Here is a 15,383-nt window from a genome sequence, read left to right as displayed (position 1 = left end):
TATATAGTGTGTCTGTAAGCAGTTAGCATTTAATCAAGTTTTTCCCTGATAACAATATTGACAGAACACCCTAGTACAGTTCCCAGCTTACATGTTTGAATTTCAAAGAATTTGTTTGTTCATTTGTCTGGCTGTGAAAAGCTGAACTGTATGTGCAGGGCAGTCACCAATTTGCTATGTGAGGAGATGGGCATGATGACATCTAATGCTGAAAAGTGATGTCCTGGGGAGTTGACACTTTTGGAGGAGTTTGTTCATGTGACAGTTTTCTGTAGTACTAATCTTGTGAGGATGGATGTCGATTTCTCTTTGATCTCATAGATCTGTAATTAATAGAATTTTAAACTCTAAATTTTTGAATTCGACATTTTCTTTAACATTTTAATATGTAAATCCCATTTCTACTTAAAGTAACCGTTTGGGATAAAAAAAGATTGAGATGCATTTTGAAAGATTAAATTTGCTGTTATTTCTCTTTAGTTTCAGGCACTGCATTCTGTATCAGAAACGCTGGGTTTGCTAGGAAGGAACAACATACTAAGAAATTCTTTAATATCACTTCTCCTATCAGAAGTCCGTCAGTTTGCTGAGCAGTTGTTGCAGGCTCACCAGGTACTGTCATCTTTTCTTTTTGAGAAAGGCCAAAGATTGGTGTTGGGGAGTGTTTTAGCTGTATTTATTTGTTTCTTAAAATGTAAAAACAGCATAATTCTATGGAATGTTCAGATTGAAGAACCCAGAAAATACTGGGAGCCACCTTAAAGAGTAAATTCAAAAAGAAAGGCATAAAATAAGAGAAAATTCCATATGGAAAGGTAAAATCAGACTGGATAATAAATAGACTGTATAGGTTTTTAGATCATACTATGTAATTTGCAAAATACTTGAAATAATGAGTTAGAAGACTTAGTGCAATATATAAATTGTTGACTATGCAGGAAATTCAACTTTGGTTTTCAGCTAAAGACACAATAGAACTTTGGTATTCTCTCTCTGGCTCATGTAAAACTGGATAGTCAGCTGTTTTATTTTATTTCAGAATTAGATATCATGTTTCACATTATTATTATTTCAAAGTATTAATTTTCATGATGCAAAAGTTATCCAGCACATAATATTGTATTTAGTTTGTTACAATGAGTAGGAGGTAAAGAGCAGAATAGAATTTTTGGTAAAATTTATTCTTAAATTCATTTTTTTCCAGTAAACTATAGAGGAAAGAGAGAGAGAGAATGGATGTTCCTTTAACATTTGAAAAAGAGATATATGAAATAAATTGGGGACTCATAGGTTTTTCATCTATCTGTATGTGTTGGTATGTATTTTATGCAAAATGTTCAGCTTCACTTGGGATGGCAGCTTGATTTTAAACTATCCTAAAAGCTTTTTCTTTGGTGGAAAATAAATTTATTGATACATATCAAAAACATTCACCATAGATTTATTTTGCAGGAGTCTAATTTAACAAAAGGCATAAGTGTTGTTCAAGCAGTCTTAACTTTATTCTTTTTCTCTCTAGGATATGATATAGTTGTAAGTTTGGACTGTGGGAGAGAGATTATATAATTGCCAGACCAAATTTCTAGTATGTTTGAATCATATTCTGAAAATGCCAGTTTTGAAGGAATTAGACAATGAGCTGTGTCTTATTTTAGGTCGCTGTTAGCATACTAGATTTATTGATGGCAACCAAAAGTCAAGAGACTTTTAACAGTTGTAAGGATAGGAAAGTGTGTAGTTAAAAACAATAATTGTTTTTTTGAGTTTAAAGCAGTTCCTAATTTTTAACATTACTAAATCTCACCTGTTTAATGGAATTAGTTGTCTTTCTTTTCAGGGTTTTGCCAGTAGCAACGCAGAACCTTTCAGTGCTCCACAGAGATGTCAAGATCATACTAAGCATTGTGCTTTCCTGAGTTAGTTACTATGGAACTGCTTAACCTTGCCATACTGTAATTATTTTTATTGCTTTCGTATTTGGTGAAGCCTCAGGAGCTGGGCCTCTGTCAGTCTGTAGCTGACACTCTGTAGGACTTGGAAAAGCTGCAGTACGTGTAGGGAAGGTAACTGAAGTTCTGGTTTGCTCAGCTTGTGGTGAAGTCAGTGTTTTTAAAGTTCATGCATTCTTGCATCTAGTCCAAATAGATATATTGTGTTCATTTACAAACCTTCATATATTCTGTATGTGAGAATATTCTGGAAATATATCACAATAGGACTCTAATATTGATGGGCTGATTTATGGACCTCTTTCCCAATGTTTCTGAATTTGTGCAGCATGACTTCTGGAAGTTACAATTCTAAAAAGGGTTAAAGTATTTTTTCTTGTTTTATAATCAAATCTAATGATACAATATCAGTTTGAAATAAACAAAACGCCAGCTTTAAAAAAAAAAAACTCTTTATAAATACTTAAATTAGAGTTTGGAGAAAGGTAATACTTCATATAATCAAATTTCTTAGCTGACAAGTATCCTAATTGTGTTTTGTTATTTAAGCAAAACCACTGTTAATTGCAAAGAGTATCTCCCATTTAAAACAATCAAATTAGAGATTCTGAATTTTAGTTATGATTAGAGGTGTGGAAATACATGAGGTTTGTTTTGCTTCATTGTTAGTTTTATTGTTGTTGGCAGATAGAAGAAATAAAGAATTATCTAAGGCATGTATTCAGGTTAGTTTGCAATTAACTTTTGAACATTTGATGGAATACAGAAGTTGAAAAAAATAGCCTATTCATCAAGAAAATTCTGTTCTATTTTTTCATAGTAATATTTTTTTAATTGAAGATGTTTTTCAACACTCACTTGAAATAAAAACGACATTCCTTTTAATTTTTCTAAACAAATCATCTAGATAGCTCAACATTTCTGTTTCAACTTCCTCAACTTGAGCTAAGTTCCAAATAGTTTGTCAAATGCATGAATTCAAGAATATGTAACTTGATATTCCATTATGTCTTCAGTGGGAAGTGTGCTCAGCTCAGCCCCTTGCAGGTTTGTGTATACGTCTTTGATAAATATTGGAAATATTTTACTTTAGAATTCTGACTTGTTTTAGAGAGTTTGTACCTCTTGGAGCAAGCTTATCAGTCTGTGACGCACAGTTCTAAAGCGCTATCTGTGCCCCATGCTTTAAAAATTAAAAAATTAGGTTTTCTGTTGAAGAGTGTTTGTAATAAACTACTACAGAAAAGTATGGAGCTTACTCTAAATATTTTTATATTGTTGTCTAATTGGTTAAATTGTTTAATCTTATAGTATGGTAAATTAATGTCAAATACATGAATCATACAATTTTGTATACAGTGTTTCCACATATTAATATGGAGGGTTAAAGTAATTAAGGAGTGTGTAAAACAGTGTAGTTATCCTGATTTTCCACACAGTTGAGTTTTATGTTACTAAACTCTCAAATAAGTTAGTAGTTTGCTTTAATTCGTTTAAGTACTTCATCATGGGCTCAAAGTAAAGCTCATACTCGAGCATTTTGCTGACACCAGTGTGCTGAGTTCTAGGCAAAAGCATATTAATATAAACTCAGTTGGATCTCTTTTTTTTAACAGATGTTGTATATGGACTTTTGAGTTTTATCTATAATAGGAACCTTTCATTCTTCATAAATACAATTTATAAGAATACTGTAATTGAACCTTAACTTACTATGAAATAGAAATTTTCTGTTCCCCAATTGGATTCCTACTGCAGAACAAATAGAATTGTAAAATACTAAGATTTCAGAATGGAAGATTTCAGATACTGTGGAAGATGGATTATTTTTCAAATGTTGAGCTCCTCACGTGATAGCAGATCTTCCTTTACGATCACTTTCAAAGACAAGGAGCCAGAAATGGAAAGCACTTAGTGGTTTACTGTGTTTAGTGCTCATTTCTAACCCCCCCAGTGTTAATTCCAAGAATTCTGGAAAAGTTAGAAACCAGAAATAGATTTTGAAATAGGAAAGAAAGACATACTATGAAGTTTTGGAAAGTTCTGTTATTCAGTAATTGCTAATGCATAGCTTAGATAGCATTACCCAAGCTTTATATCACGTTACTTTCTCTATACCATTTTAACTTTTTTAAAACAGTTTTATCACAAAAGCTGTACACTGAATAGCTGTTTGTTTGGGATTTTGTAATCAAAACACCAAGTTATGTGTAGTTCTCAATATTATAATTAAGCATTAAGTCCAAATTCAGATGTGGGTGCTGCCTTCTCACCTGAAGTGAATGACGCAGGATATAAAGGGTGTGATTAATCCTCTTTATTTTAGGTGTATGTGGTAGACCTTACTGACTTGTTAAAGTCAACCAAGCAGCTAAGGTTAACTAAAATTTTGCCAACATGAAGATAGATAGTCATGCAAGGCTTTGCTGAATGTTACATAAATTCTCGAGAATCAGGCTTATTAAAACAAAACAGCTTTGACTCGAAATAGCCAAAGGGTTAGACCTAAAGTGGGATTTGTCTCTCTTGAATTCAGATTTTTATGATGTTTCCATCTGACTTTCTTACTTTAACTGTCCATTGTAGTCAAGGGAGGGGAAAAGTTACTTCTTGTCCAACCTTTGTTCTCCTACAAAATTATGATACTGGCCCTAGAGTTGTTTGCTTCTTTCTTCTGCCTATGAGAACGGACATTTAAGTTGATAACCTGAAATGTAGATATTTATGTTGTAAAATTCCGAAGTTAAGGGTTGAAAATCCTATAATATCTCTATGAAAATGTCTTTTCGGATGATTTGGCCAAGAGATGTTGAGGGAAGACCTGATCCTGCAGAACATTGTAACAGGTAGTCGTGCAAAGCATACTTCAGTGGGTACACTGACAAACTTATGTAATATTATTAGATGTTTGGAATAAGTTATCTTCTAGTTACTGTAATTAATTAGTTAACTTAGTTACCAGGTATTCAAATCCTGTTAGTGTCCACGGGAGACTGGTGACTAATGATGATGTATTGCACACGATATGTGGATTGGAGCTGCTTGTAAGATGCATTCAGCTATGGTGTGTCTGATGCATGTGCCTCTAAACAGGAAGACCTGTAAAACGAGTGGTCTATGCAGGCAATGTGTTGAGGCAGAAAAAGAACAAAGGGAACACAGAAGCACTATGATTTTCAGTATTTCCCGAGATTTTCATTGCTATCCAGCACTGTGTAGCTAATTGTCATGTCACTGGAATGTCAAACTGCACAGGAACTGCTCTATATGGAAGCAAATCAAGGGCTGAAATATTCTTGTGGCTGGAAAGCCTTTTTATTTTCGTAGCTGGCCTGCAAATTAGAGACTTCGTGAATGTCAAGTTGGACTAACTCCGTTGGTAATCCGTTCATCAGGGAAAACGGAGTTTTCCTGTATCTGGGTTCAGCTAGATAATCAAAAGGTTTAAAGTGCTGAGAACTGAGCTATTAATGTTAGAGCTTGTCTTCATAAGCCTTTCTTCACGTATCCATTCTGTATCCAGTGGTTGCTCTGGGCAGGTGTAGTACAAACCGCATGCTTTATTCCAAAGGCAGGTGTGTCTGATGTGATGTAGAGAATTCTCAGACAAGCTCCTCTTTCCAAGAGACTTACTTCATTTATGCAGTATATGTAATCTCTTCAAACATAAGTTTATATATGTTGCAATAAAGGTTTCTTATGGGTTAGAAAAAAAAAGCTGTACTATTTTTTCCCAACTATGGTAGGAAATGGCTAAAATAGTTAATAAGAAAAAAACAACTGAGTCTATTATGCAGCTAGAGAAGCTAAATACCTTTTGCAGTCTACTGTTGTTTGAGGTACTAAAATGGCTATCAGGTATATTTGGCTTTTTATTATTTCTACTGTTGACTTTTGCTGATGCGTCAGATTAATAATGCTTCACCTAGGTAAGAAAAAAGACATTGGTGTTATGTAGACCTTATGAAAATAATTTAAATTGCATCTGAACATCTGTTCATCCTTTTTAAGATGTCATTTCTTTCCTTGTTATGCTTGTAAGCAGAGTTTGGAGCATATTTCAAATAGTGAATTGTTAAAGATGCTGCAAAATAGTGCTCTGAGTAAATGTAATGTAATTTTTATTCCATGCAACTGGTGGTGCTATTGATAACAAAGGAAATAATGGATAGATAGAATAATTAATGGATCTGCATTTTTTTCTTTTATACCTAGTGTGGAGATATGGATTTGGGAATAAGTAAATCTCTTCCCTGAAAGGCAAGAATGAAAGAATCAGTCAAGGCTTGGTATATGACAAAAGAGTGCCATACACCTTTGATGTGTGCTTTTGCTGCATATGTCATCCCCTATTACAGATCAGATTTTAAGATGCTTACATGTTAGACAGAACTGGAAAATGAAAAATGGTTCATGCAGTTTTCTCTTCCCTCTCATATTAGCTTGAAATGATAGCATTAAGGAGAAAGCAGTTTAGAAGTGTTCCTACAGAACTAAAAAGTAACAGGGCTTTGACTACACTTAGGTGCTTGGCAAAATTGAGGATGACATGTAATCAGAAAACCTCAGGTGTGTTTGGGAGCAGAAGCAGCAAATATCAGTTACATGAGGAGAACTCTGATGACTAGGGTATTATTACTCTTAATATTGGTGAATCATGTCATTCATGGAAGCATAATACTAGAAAAGGAAAAATGCTTAATTAAAGATACCAAAATATATTATATCTCAAAAAGTTACTAAGTAATATTTCTGGCAATCTTCTTGTTTCAAACTGTGCATAAAATGCAGTTAACCTTTCATTGCAGTTAACCTTTCATTACACTTTTTTTTTTTTTTAAATGTGGGTTGATGCTGCTTTTGCTTCCTTATACTGTCCTTTCCCTATTGCTTTCTTTACAGCTCATTTAGTTCTTTTGCATGCCTGAAAGCAGAACATGAATAAGGACAAAGTGACAGATTTTTGTGGCATGTGTGGTAGACCTGCTAGTCTGGAAGGCCATTTGATTTTTACTTAAACCTATGTCTTCAAATAGATAGTTTAAATGTTCCTGTTAAGCTCCCTTCCTCATTGAGCATTCCTGCTTACAGACAATGATTTGCAAAATGCAATGATGTTACAGAAAATTGAGCACTGCTTCCTTAATGCTTTTTGGATATTGCAGTTGTCTATGTGAATAGCATCTATACCATATGTGCTCTTAAAAGTTCCATTTCCAGGAAAGGTAACAGATTTTGTTACAGATTTACGTCTGGCTTTTGATTTTGGAGAATTGTTGAAAGTCTTCATTATGCAAGCTTTTAACGCAGTTTCACTAAATGCTTTTTTGGGATACATTATAAGTGCACAGTTCCTGTGTCAGTGGCTTTGCAGTCTGTTTGCTGCTGTAGTATCCCACATCTTCATAAAATGGATGAGTAAAGAGTTGTAGTCCTAGAATTTCTAACTGGGGATTGCTGATAAAATGAATTTTTTGTTTAAAGAGTAGAATTAAGAGTACAGTTTGTAATTAAAACTCTCTTTAAGACCTTAGGTAAATATAGTAAAATGTAAATGGAAACTATGGAATCATAGAGGATACTAGTGTAAAATCATAACTTCATCTTTCTTTCAGAACTGCATTTGAAAGGACACGTCAATATCTTGGATTTCTTAGCTTTGCAAACACTTCTCTCTCTAAACATGTGACAGATCTGTACATAATGACTTAGAACATCAGCTTGCCCTGCTGGAACCTCCTTTGTTGGTTTCATTTGGTTTTGCTAAAAATCCATTTAAGGCTCTGTTTACCTACCTATAGAGCTTATGCATAACCATCACTATTTTAAGTACCAGGAAGATTAACTGATGTTTGTTTAGTGCTTTCTAAAATCTTCAAGTGCTGCCGCCAGAGTCAGAAGGAGCTGCAGTCCCAAGTTTGGCTCTGAAACAAGCAGAATTTTTCTCTTGTGGATTTAACTGATGCAGAAGTTATTAACAGAGTATGTTTATATCTGGGATGAAAGGTATTAGCTGCATAGAGTTTGCTTTGTAGCTAAGATTGGAATTATGGTTTGAATGGCTGAGACGTGTGGAAGATAAAATCTGGTTCTGTAGCATATTTTAAACTTAGTATATATTTTGGGTGACAGTGCTCTCCCTGGCTGGTTAAGGCTTGATCTGGCAGGCCAGCAAACCACTATTAATTCTGTGCCCAGCGGAGAAAGGGGGTTTCACAACTGGTGTCAGCAGCAGCTCCTGTTCATTGCTACATTGACAGCATTTCTGGTGTAGATTTAATTTAGGGAGATAGGCCGGGGGGAGCTAAAGATGAACATCTTTATGGAAGGTATCAGACAGATTTAAGGTTGTTGTGCTGAGGACTTAGGGATCTAGGGGTTAAGTTTGAGGTTGGCGCTGATGATGTAACCTCAGTCCACAACTGATTCAGTGCAGCTAATGTATTGGTGGGCTTGAGTAAGTGTCAGAGGAAGAGTGAGTTTATTGGGAGTCACAGGGGCTTTGGAGGTATGGGAATGGGATACTGGCCTAGATTTGTGCTGAGGGAGAAAGAAAGCAGCAGCTAAGTGTGTTTAGATCTGTGTGTTAATTATGTGAGTTGCTGGATTGGTGTCAGGCTTGGATGTCCAGGATTTGTGGAGCAGAGGACGTTTTGCTGAAGTTGGAGGTGTTCCTGAAAGAGAAGCTGAAGTGTTCTTGGGCCGGATATCTGATTTACATGGCTTGATTAGATTAAGGATTAAGACATTTCTGATCACAGTCTTGAATTTGTATGAAATGCAGGTAACCAGATACCTCTGCTGAGTTAAACCACAATTGCCAATGCACACTTGCACACATACCCTGTTACAGAAGAATTTATGGCAGCACAATTTATATTGCATGTCTTGTAGAATTATTTCTTTTCTGCTGAAGTATACATTTGAAATGCATGCAGCACCAGCATTACAGAATTAAAAGTAGTTTTAGAAAATAACCTTCTTGAATCCATTCCAGTTTAGCTTCCTGTTAGATAAAAATGGATTATTTTCACTTGATTCTAATAGCAGTTCATGTAGGCACAAGTCAAATGCATAGAGCAAAAAAAAGAGAAAAAAAGAAGAAAAATACATGTTTATTTCTCCTTTCTTGTAGACAATTGCATCCCAGGGTGCATGATTATAGTGCAGACTTTGAAGATGTAGCTTGTATGTTTTAAATTTCTTGGCATCTGTCATTCCTGGAATTGAGTTGGCAAAGCCCAATTAAACCTCTGGGTGTATTGTCTTGAAACGAGATCATTTGGGCTCTATTTCATCTTTGTAATTAATTCTTTCATTAAAAGTTGGTGCTAGTGTCTCTTGAGTTTTCAGATTATTAAACTTCTAGCTGAACTTGCAGTTTTCAGGAACTCTTTGTGGAGGCTTATGATTTAATCAAAGCTCTTTTACTATACCTAGCTACAATATTTAATACAGAATACTATAGTGAATTGTGTATGATAAATATGAGAGATCGGAGGAACAGAGTTAAAAGTTTAAGTAGTATTTCTGCTATTGGAATAAATTATAAAAAACCTTAGTTTAGAGTAAGTGCATACGTTAACCATTTTGAGTTCTTCTTACACAATTTGATTATTTTAACTGTGATTCTGTCCTGTTGAATAACTTAAACAGAATGAATTAATTGAATGATTGTTGAAGTGTGGGATGGAAAAGGTTGGAAACAACATCTGGAAATGAACTAGTATGACAACCTGCTCAAAGTGTTTTTTTGCACTTCCATTTTCGGCAACTCAGGATTTCTTTTGGCCAGTTTCTCCAGCCTTTTGAGATCATTCTGAATGGTAGCACAATCCTCTGGTGTGTCCATCACTTCTGCTGTTGTATCATCTCTAAACCTGCTAGGTTTGATAAAATTTTATAGAAGTGAGATTATAGTTGCAAATTATTTGAGTTCCTAAAAGAAAAGATGTTAAGTCATATAAAGACAAGTTGTTTTTCTACCTACAAAGGAGTAATGCTGTTCAGGAAAGTTTATAGGAGCTCCAGTAACATTCTAGGAGTTACAAACTAGTGAAGATAATAATTATCAGTTTATGGAAACATAAGGTGAATATTGAGACATGCTCTGAAACTCCTCATTTTTCTCAAACATTCTGTAGAAAACCTTTCATATACCTAAGAAACCTGGAGAATAGCACATAACCCACTATATTAGCCCTTAGCCTTCCAGGGCTGGAAGATATTTCAGAGGGACCTTGAATAACAGCTAGAACTAATTATATTTGAGTGTGTTCCATATATTTTCTCTTGTTATTTTTAAATTATTTTAATGAAGGAAGAAGTTTCAAGGAAAGCAACACATTAGCTTCTCTATCTGTTTAATTTAGAACTTGTCTGCTTTTAAGAAGGGTCTTGAATAACTTGAGCAAGCTAGCAAAATTATTTATCAGAAACTGTAGTACTTGGATCTTTTAGGAGCTGTTTTGGTTTTCATCTGGATGTGTAGTTTAGTTGGGAAGCATGCAGCTTATATGGTAAGCTTGATCAACCTTTCTTTGTGTCCACTCATGTCAGAGAACATACATTCTTTTTGCTACTGGGGGAGGTAAAGATCTGCTGATTAGGCCATGCAGAGGGACCAAGGGTTTCTGAGAACTCAAATTTCATCTAGAGCAGTGCTTGCCATGAGCAGGAGTCGTCAACATGGTGATCCTTCACTGTGATTAACCTCCCTTCTGTATCCATCTGGATATTCTCATGGTCTGCTACTATTGTGTTACTGCTAGGTCTTTGATGTTATCACACCTCCCTTCCAGCCACCTAAACCCCATCACAATTACCTTCCTTTTACTTCTCAGACGTAATTACATACCACACCTTGTATGTCTTTCACAAACTCTTAACTCCAGAGTAAGCAGGAGAAGGTAACACCAGAAGTCTGGGGCTGAAGAGGGCAAGGCACTTTAAAACTTGAAAACTCTTTCCCACTGAAAATAAGAAGTAATTCTAGATAATTGGTATGTTTTTCTCAAAAGTAAATGGTGTATACTTCCAGTTGGTATTTCCAATATTGATAGCAAAATTAGACTAGTGGGTTGTGCTTCAGTCAGATAAATGCATGTATTGTTGAAAGACATTATTGTACCATCTGCTGAAAACAGAATAAATTTTCAGGTACAATGTGAAAAAAATATTCTCTCTCTTAGAAGCAAGACAAAAGAATCAATTCTCACACAGTAAAATTTGCCCACACTGTAGATCAGGTAAATGATAGTGTTTTCTATTATAAGAGCTTTTTTCAGTTTGTAAATTTTGGAAAATGTTTACCATTCAGACTGAAACTTTTTTCTGTAGATTTCTTTCTCAGGCCATTTTTGTATGCGAAGAGAAAGACTTAAGTGTCCACAGTTTTCACAGAAGCCAGCATGGGCTTTGCTTTGAATTTATGCATTTCTGTGTAATGGCAGGCATTGTAAGATAATGTCCTGGACAGCCAAGAATGGATTAGCAGCTACAATGTAAAGATTCTTTCTTAAAAGTAGGAAAGCATTACCTCACCTAAAAGCATTTATTAAGTTAAAGTAGTATTTGTGGTATGTGTGGGATAATAGCATTGATTGTCATTAAAAAATAAAGTATTAATTCTGTATTCAGAGCAGAGACTGAATACTACACATTTCATGCCCATGCATATAACAAGAACAGAAGAAATACTGAATAATATTTCTTCTAATTGAGCAGCATCCATTCTCTACAGTAACAGAAGCAAGAACCCTTTTCAAAAAGAAAAACAAACCAAAAAAACCGAATCACAGCCAAACACCTGTAGGCATAAAAGAAACAAATTAGGCTTGTAGTGTCATTATATGGATTTAAAATTGCCATTCCTAGTGGAAGCAGGGAGCTACTAGTACATTAAGAAACTATATAAAATAAATAAGATCATTATTTGCAATATTAAAGAACATAGTCTGAATCATTAGACCTTAGTTTCCTCAGTGTTTCATGATTCTACGACTGAATGCTTTGGCCAACCTCTGGAATGTGTCCCACTAGTTTATTCTGCATGGTGGTTGCTCAAGAACTGTTCAGCTCTACTTAGCTTGGAAGAGGAATCTACTTAAATTCGAGTGTCTGAATTTAATTAACTAGAAGTTCGTACCTATGTTTGTGTAACATAGGAGCCAATTCCAGTCTGTGGGTTATTTTAAGATACAGTTTTCCATGGTCACGGGTTCCTAAAAATTAATTATGATGCAAAAGACAGCTTTTTCTAAACTACCCATCTGTTTCTTTAGAGTGTAGATACCACTGTAGAAAAAGTAGAGGAAGTTAACTTTCAGGGAAAGCATAAAGCTGCTGAGATTCTCCTTATACATGATTTAAGATTAACGAAAAGGAAGAGGGTTTCTGGTCCCCTAATAACATTAGAGAGTCACATGGGAATTAAACTGCTTACAGAATTATCTTTTTTATAGAATAATATTTTGTTATTTGCTGTACAGCTTTACTAATCACCTTTAAAGTGTAACTTTGGAAGGAATGGAAAAATTATTAATCTATTTCTCAAAATTCGTCTGTTTTCTTCAGATAATGTTGCTAAATAGGCCAAGTAGTAAAAGGTGCTTCATGATGAGAACTGTGAAATTTTGCCCAATATTCATTATAATTGTAATGTAATATTCATTATAATTGTGCTAGTATATAACTAGGCAACACATGATATGTGAGAAAGAGTGATCAAAATGTCAAAAATAAATTGTGATTACTGAAAAAAATTATTATTGGTTAGTTTGTGGCTTGAGCTTGTTTTTAAAATTTTGCATCTATTTAAAAATACAATAAATCATAGAATAGGGCATTTCCATCTTTTGTAAGTAATCTTCATGGGATTCTCTGTGTGCGTGTTTGATGTGTTTAGAGATATTGTTGACAAAATGAGAGTTTCCATAAAATAATCTGGAAGAAGAGAGGACTGAGGGGAAAGAGAAGTTTTAATTGTCTCCCAGAACATGAAAAGTTGTTTTACAAGGAGTAATCCTTTTGTGTACTGGAGTGAACAAGAAGAAATGTACTTGGTGATTAAGGGTAGATGTCAAACTTATTTAAGTACTGAAATGCGTTCATGGTGAGCATCTTTTGAAGGTGACAAAATCTGCACTGTAATATTGCCTCCTTTCCCCTTTGGAGAAAATTTTGACCACAATTATTAATGTCAATATAATACATAAACAGGAGTTCAACAGTTCAGTTATATGGCTGAAAGTGTTTAATCCTACCCCTCACCCTGACCCTGAGATAGGTGAGGGGTAGGATTGAACACTTTAAGCCATATAACTGAACTGTTGAACTCCTGTTTATGTATTATATTAACATTAATAATTGTGGTCAAAATTTTCTCCAAAGGGGAAAGGAGGCAATATTACAGTGCAGATTTCCTCTGCTTCTGAGCTCTAGAAGAAATTGAAATAGTATTCTAAGAGTGGGAATGCTAGTTTTGGGGAGATTGGTATAATAAGGATGTAATAATTAATGCTAGGAGGTCAGGAAAGAGGCTTTACAGAAAATTTATAAAATTTGACTCATTTTAGAAATCTACTAACACATCCCACAGTCAGGATTTCAAATTACTGGAGGTTAAAACTCTCTTCTTTGGGCAGTAATAAAAATTCAGGATGTAGATTAGATGTGTCCTGGCAGGCATGTTAAACAGGTAATTTTTTCGAAGAAGTGCCTGGTTTGCATCAGAGGAAGCCTTTTGGGGATTTCATATTTGGAGTCCTGTGAATTGTGTTTCTCAGGTAAATTACTTCTGATGTGCCTGCTGTCCTGGGTTGAAGTATATTCTATCACCATCTTCATGAACTGTTGAAACCAGGTAAGGCAGTGCTCCCTGCCTCACCCACTCTGGATTATCTTCTGTTAATGGGCCCATCAGCGCCTTTGCCACATGACTCACAAATAACCCCCTCCTGGACTATCTCCTGTTAATGGGCCCATCAGGCCTTATCACATGACTCACCATCCCATTATGAGATGCTCCGCCCAGAGGGAGGAACCAAGCATTCCAGCCTGGATATAAGCTGAGACTCTGAACACCAGAGCAGCGCTTACCTACTGGACTCCCAGAGGACAGCAGCTACTGCTGGATCTTCAGACCCATTATTTCTACAGGATCACTGCTTCAACAGAACCGCTCTGCTTGGACTGCTGCCACCATAGGGTGTCAGGTTGTATTCTGTCTTTGTCAGTGTTCTTGTACCACTGCATTTATTTATTTCTTTTAATTTTTTCCCTATAAATTATAATTCTGACTTAAGATCTCCCACTGGTTTGATTTCAAACTAGTACACCTGCTTATATTGAGTATTCACTGTAACACCTGTGTATAATATAATTCATCTCTAAAGATGGAGGAAACGGTAATCTTAAGAGAGGGCTTGGAAACTGGGGGAGAAGAGTAGCTGAAGACTGGACTGCACCACTGATCGAGACCTTAGAGAGTTTTGCACAGTTACATGTAAGGATCTGAGTAATGAGTAGATTACAGCTGCGTTCACTTCAATAGCATTTCAAAGAATATGAACTGTTCTGGGTTGTTTTATGCTAATGACAAAATTAGTAATACTCAAGAACCTTTTCTCATTTTTGAATATGTGTATTTATCATAAGAGCTGCTCCTCAAATGTATTTTACCATACATTTCAATTTCAGAACCTACTTTCTAACTTCCTTGCAAAATATTCTAAATTCATTTGAAAGTTAAATCATATTATTGATTCATGGATTCTGAGGTCAGAAGGAGAGATTTAGTCCGAACACCTTTCTACACAGGCAATGGATTTTTCCCGATGCTGAATTTAAGAATGTGTTATAAATACATCAAATCTGAAAGCTGTTACTGATTCTGTTCATTGTTTACAATTATTATTCTCCTCATTCTTTAATAATAGCTTATGAGTTTTGGCTTTCTCTATCTGAATTTTATTGCCTTAAATTAAGTAACAGCTAATAAAAGAAGAAAACAAAGCAAAACCCAGCAAAAATCCCTGATCAAGATTGATAGAATATGCAGAAATAGTATTACAGGTGCATAAAGTTATACAGGGCAATATATAAAAGACAATTGTATATTAAATTAAATTAATTGTGAATAGAGTGGAAGTAGTTGGTCAACAAGATTTGTGTTGATTCAACTCAAATCAGTAGTATTGACTAAATTTTGTTTTGTTATGTTATGTATTATCTATATGTTAAAATATTTCTTTGAGGAAGAAATCCATCTGCGGGAAACTAATTTTTTGCTAGAACTCACGGTCTGATAGTAATTCTGAATACTTATAAATTTAAAATTTAAAGAGCAGATCCAGAGCCTCTTGAAATCTCTATAGGACTCCATTTTTCAGTCAAATTACATTAAATGTTTGGATTTATACTATGATAGCATTA

General features: G+C 34.9%; 1 protein-coding gene across 1 annotated transcript in view; it reads left to right on the top strand.

The window, feature by feature from the left end:
- Window positions 1-15,383, top strand: part of MEI4 (meiotic double-stranded break formation protein 4) — a 74,422-nt gene that overhangs the window by 33,915 nt on the left and 25,124 nt on the right. Inside the window, exon 4 of the mRNA XM_066180540.1 lies at window positions 481-612. Coding sequence (XP_066036637.1) covers window positions 481-612 — 132 coding nt within the window. The remainder of the gene's footprint in view (window positions 1-480; window positions 613-15,383) is intronic.

This window comes from Chamaea fasciata, unplaced genomic scaffold (assembly GCF_029207755.1).
Source record: "Chamaea fasciata isolate MVZ Bird 193981 ecotype frontalis unplaced genomic scaffold, bChaFas1.0.hap1 SCAF_3, whole genome shotgun sequence".
NCBI lineage: Eukaryota > Metazoa > Chordata > Aves > Passeriformes > Sylviidae > Chamaea > Chamaea fasciata.
The sequence above is the reverse complement of the archived record's forward strand: the minus strand, read 5'-3'. Positions and strand labels throughout refer to the sequence as shown.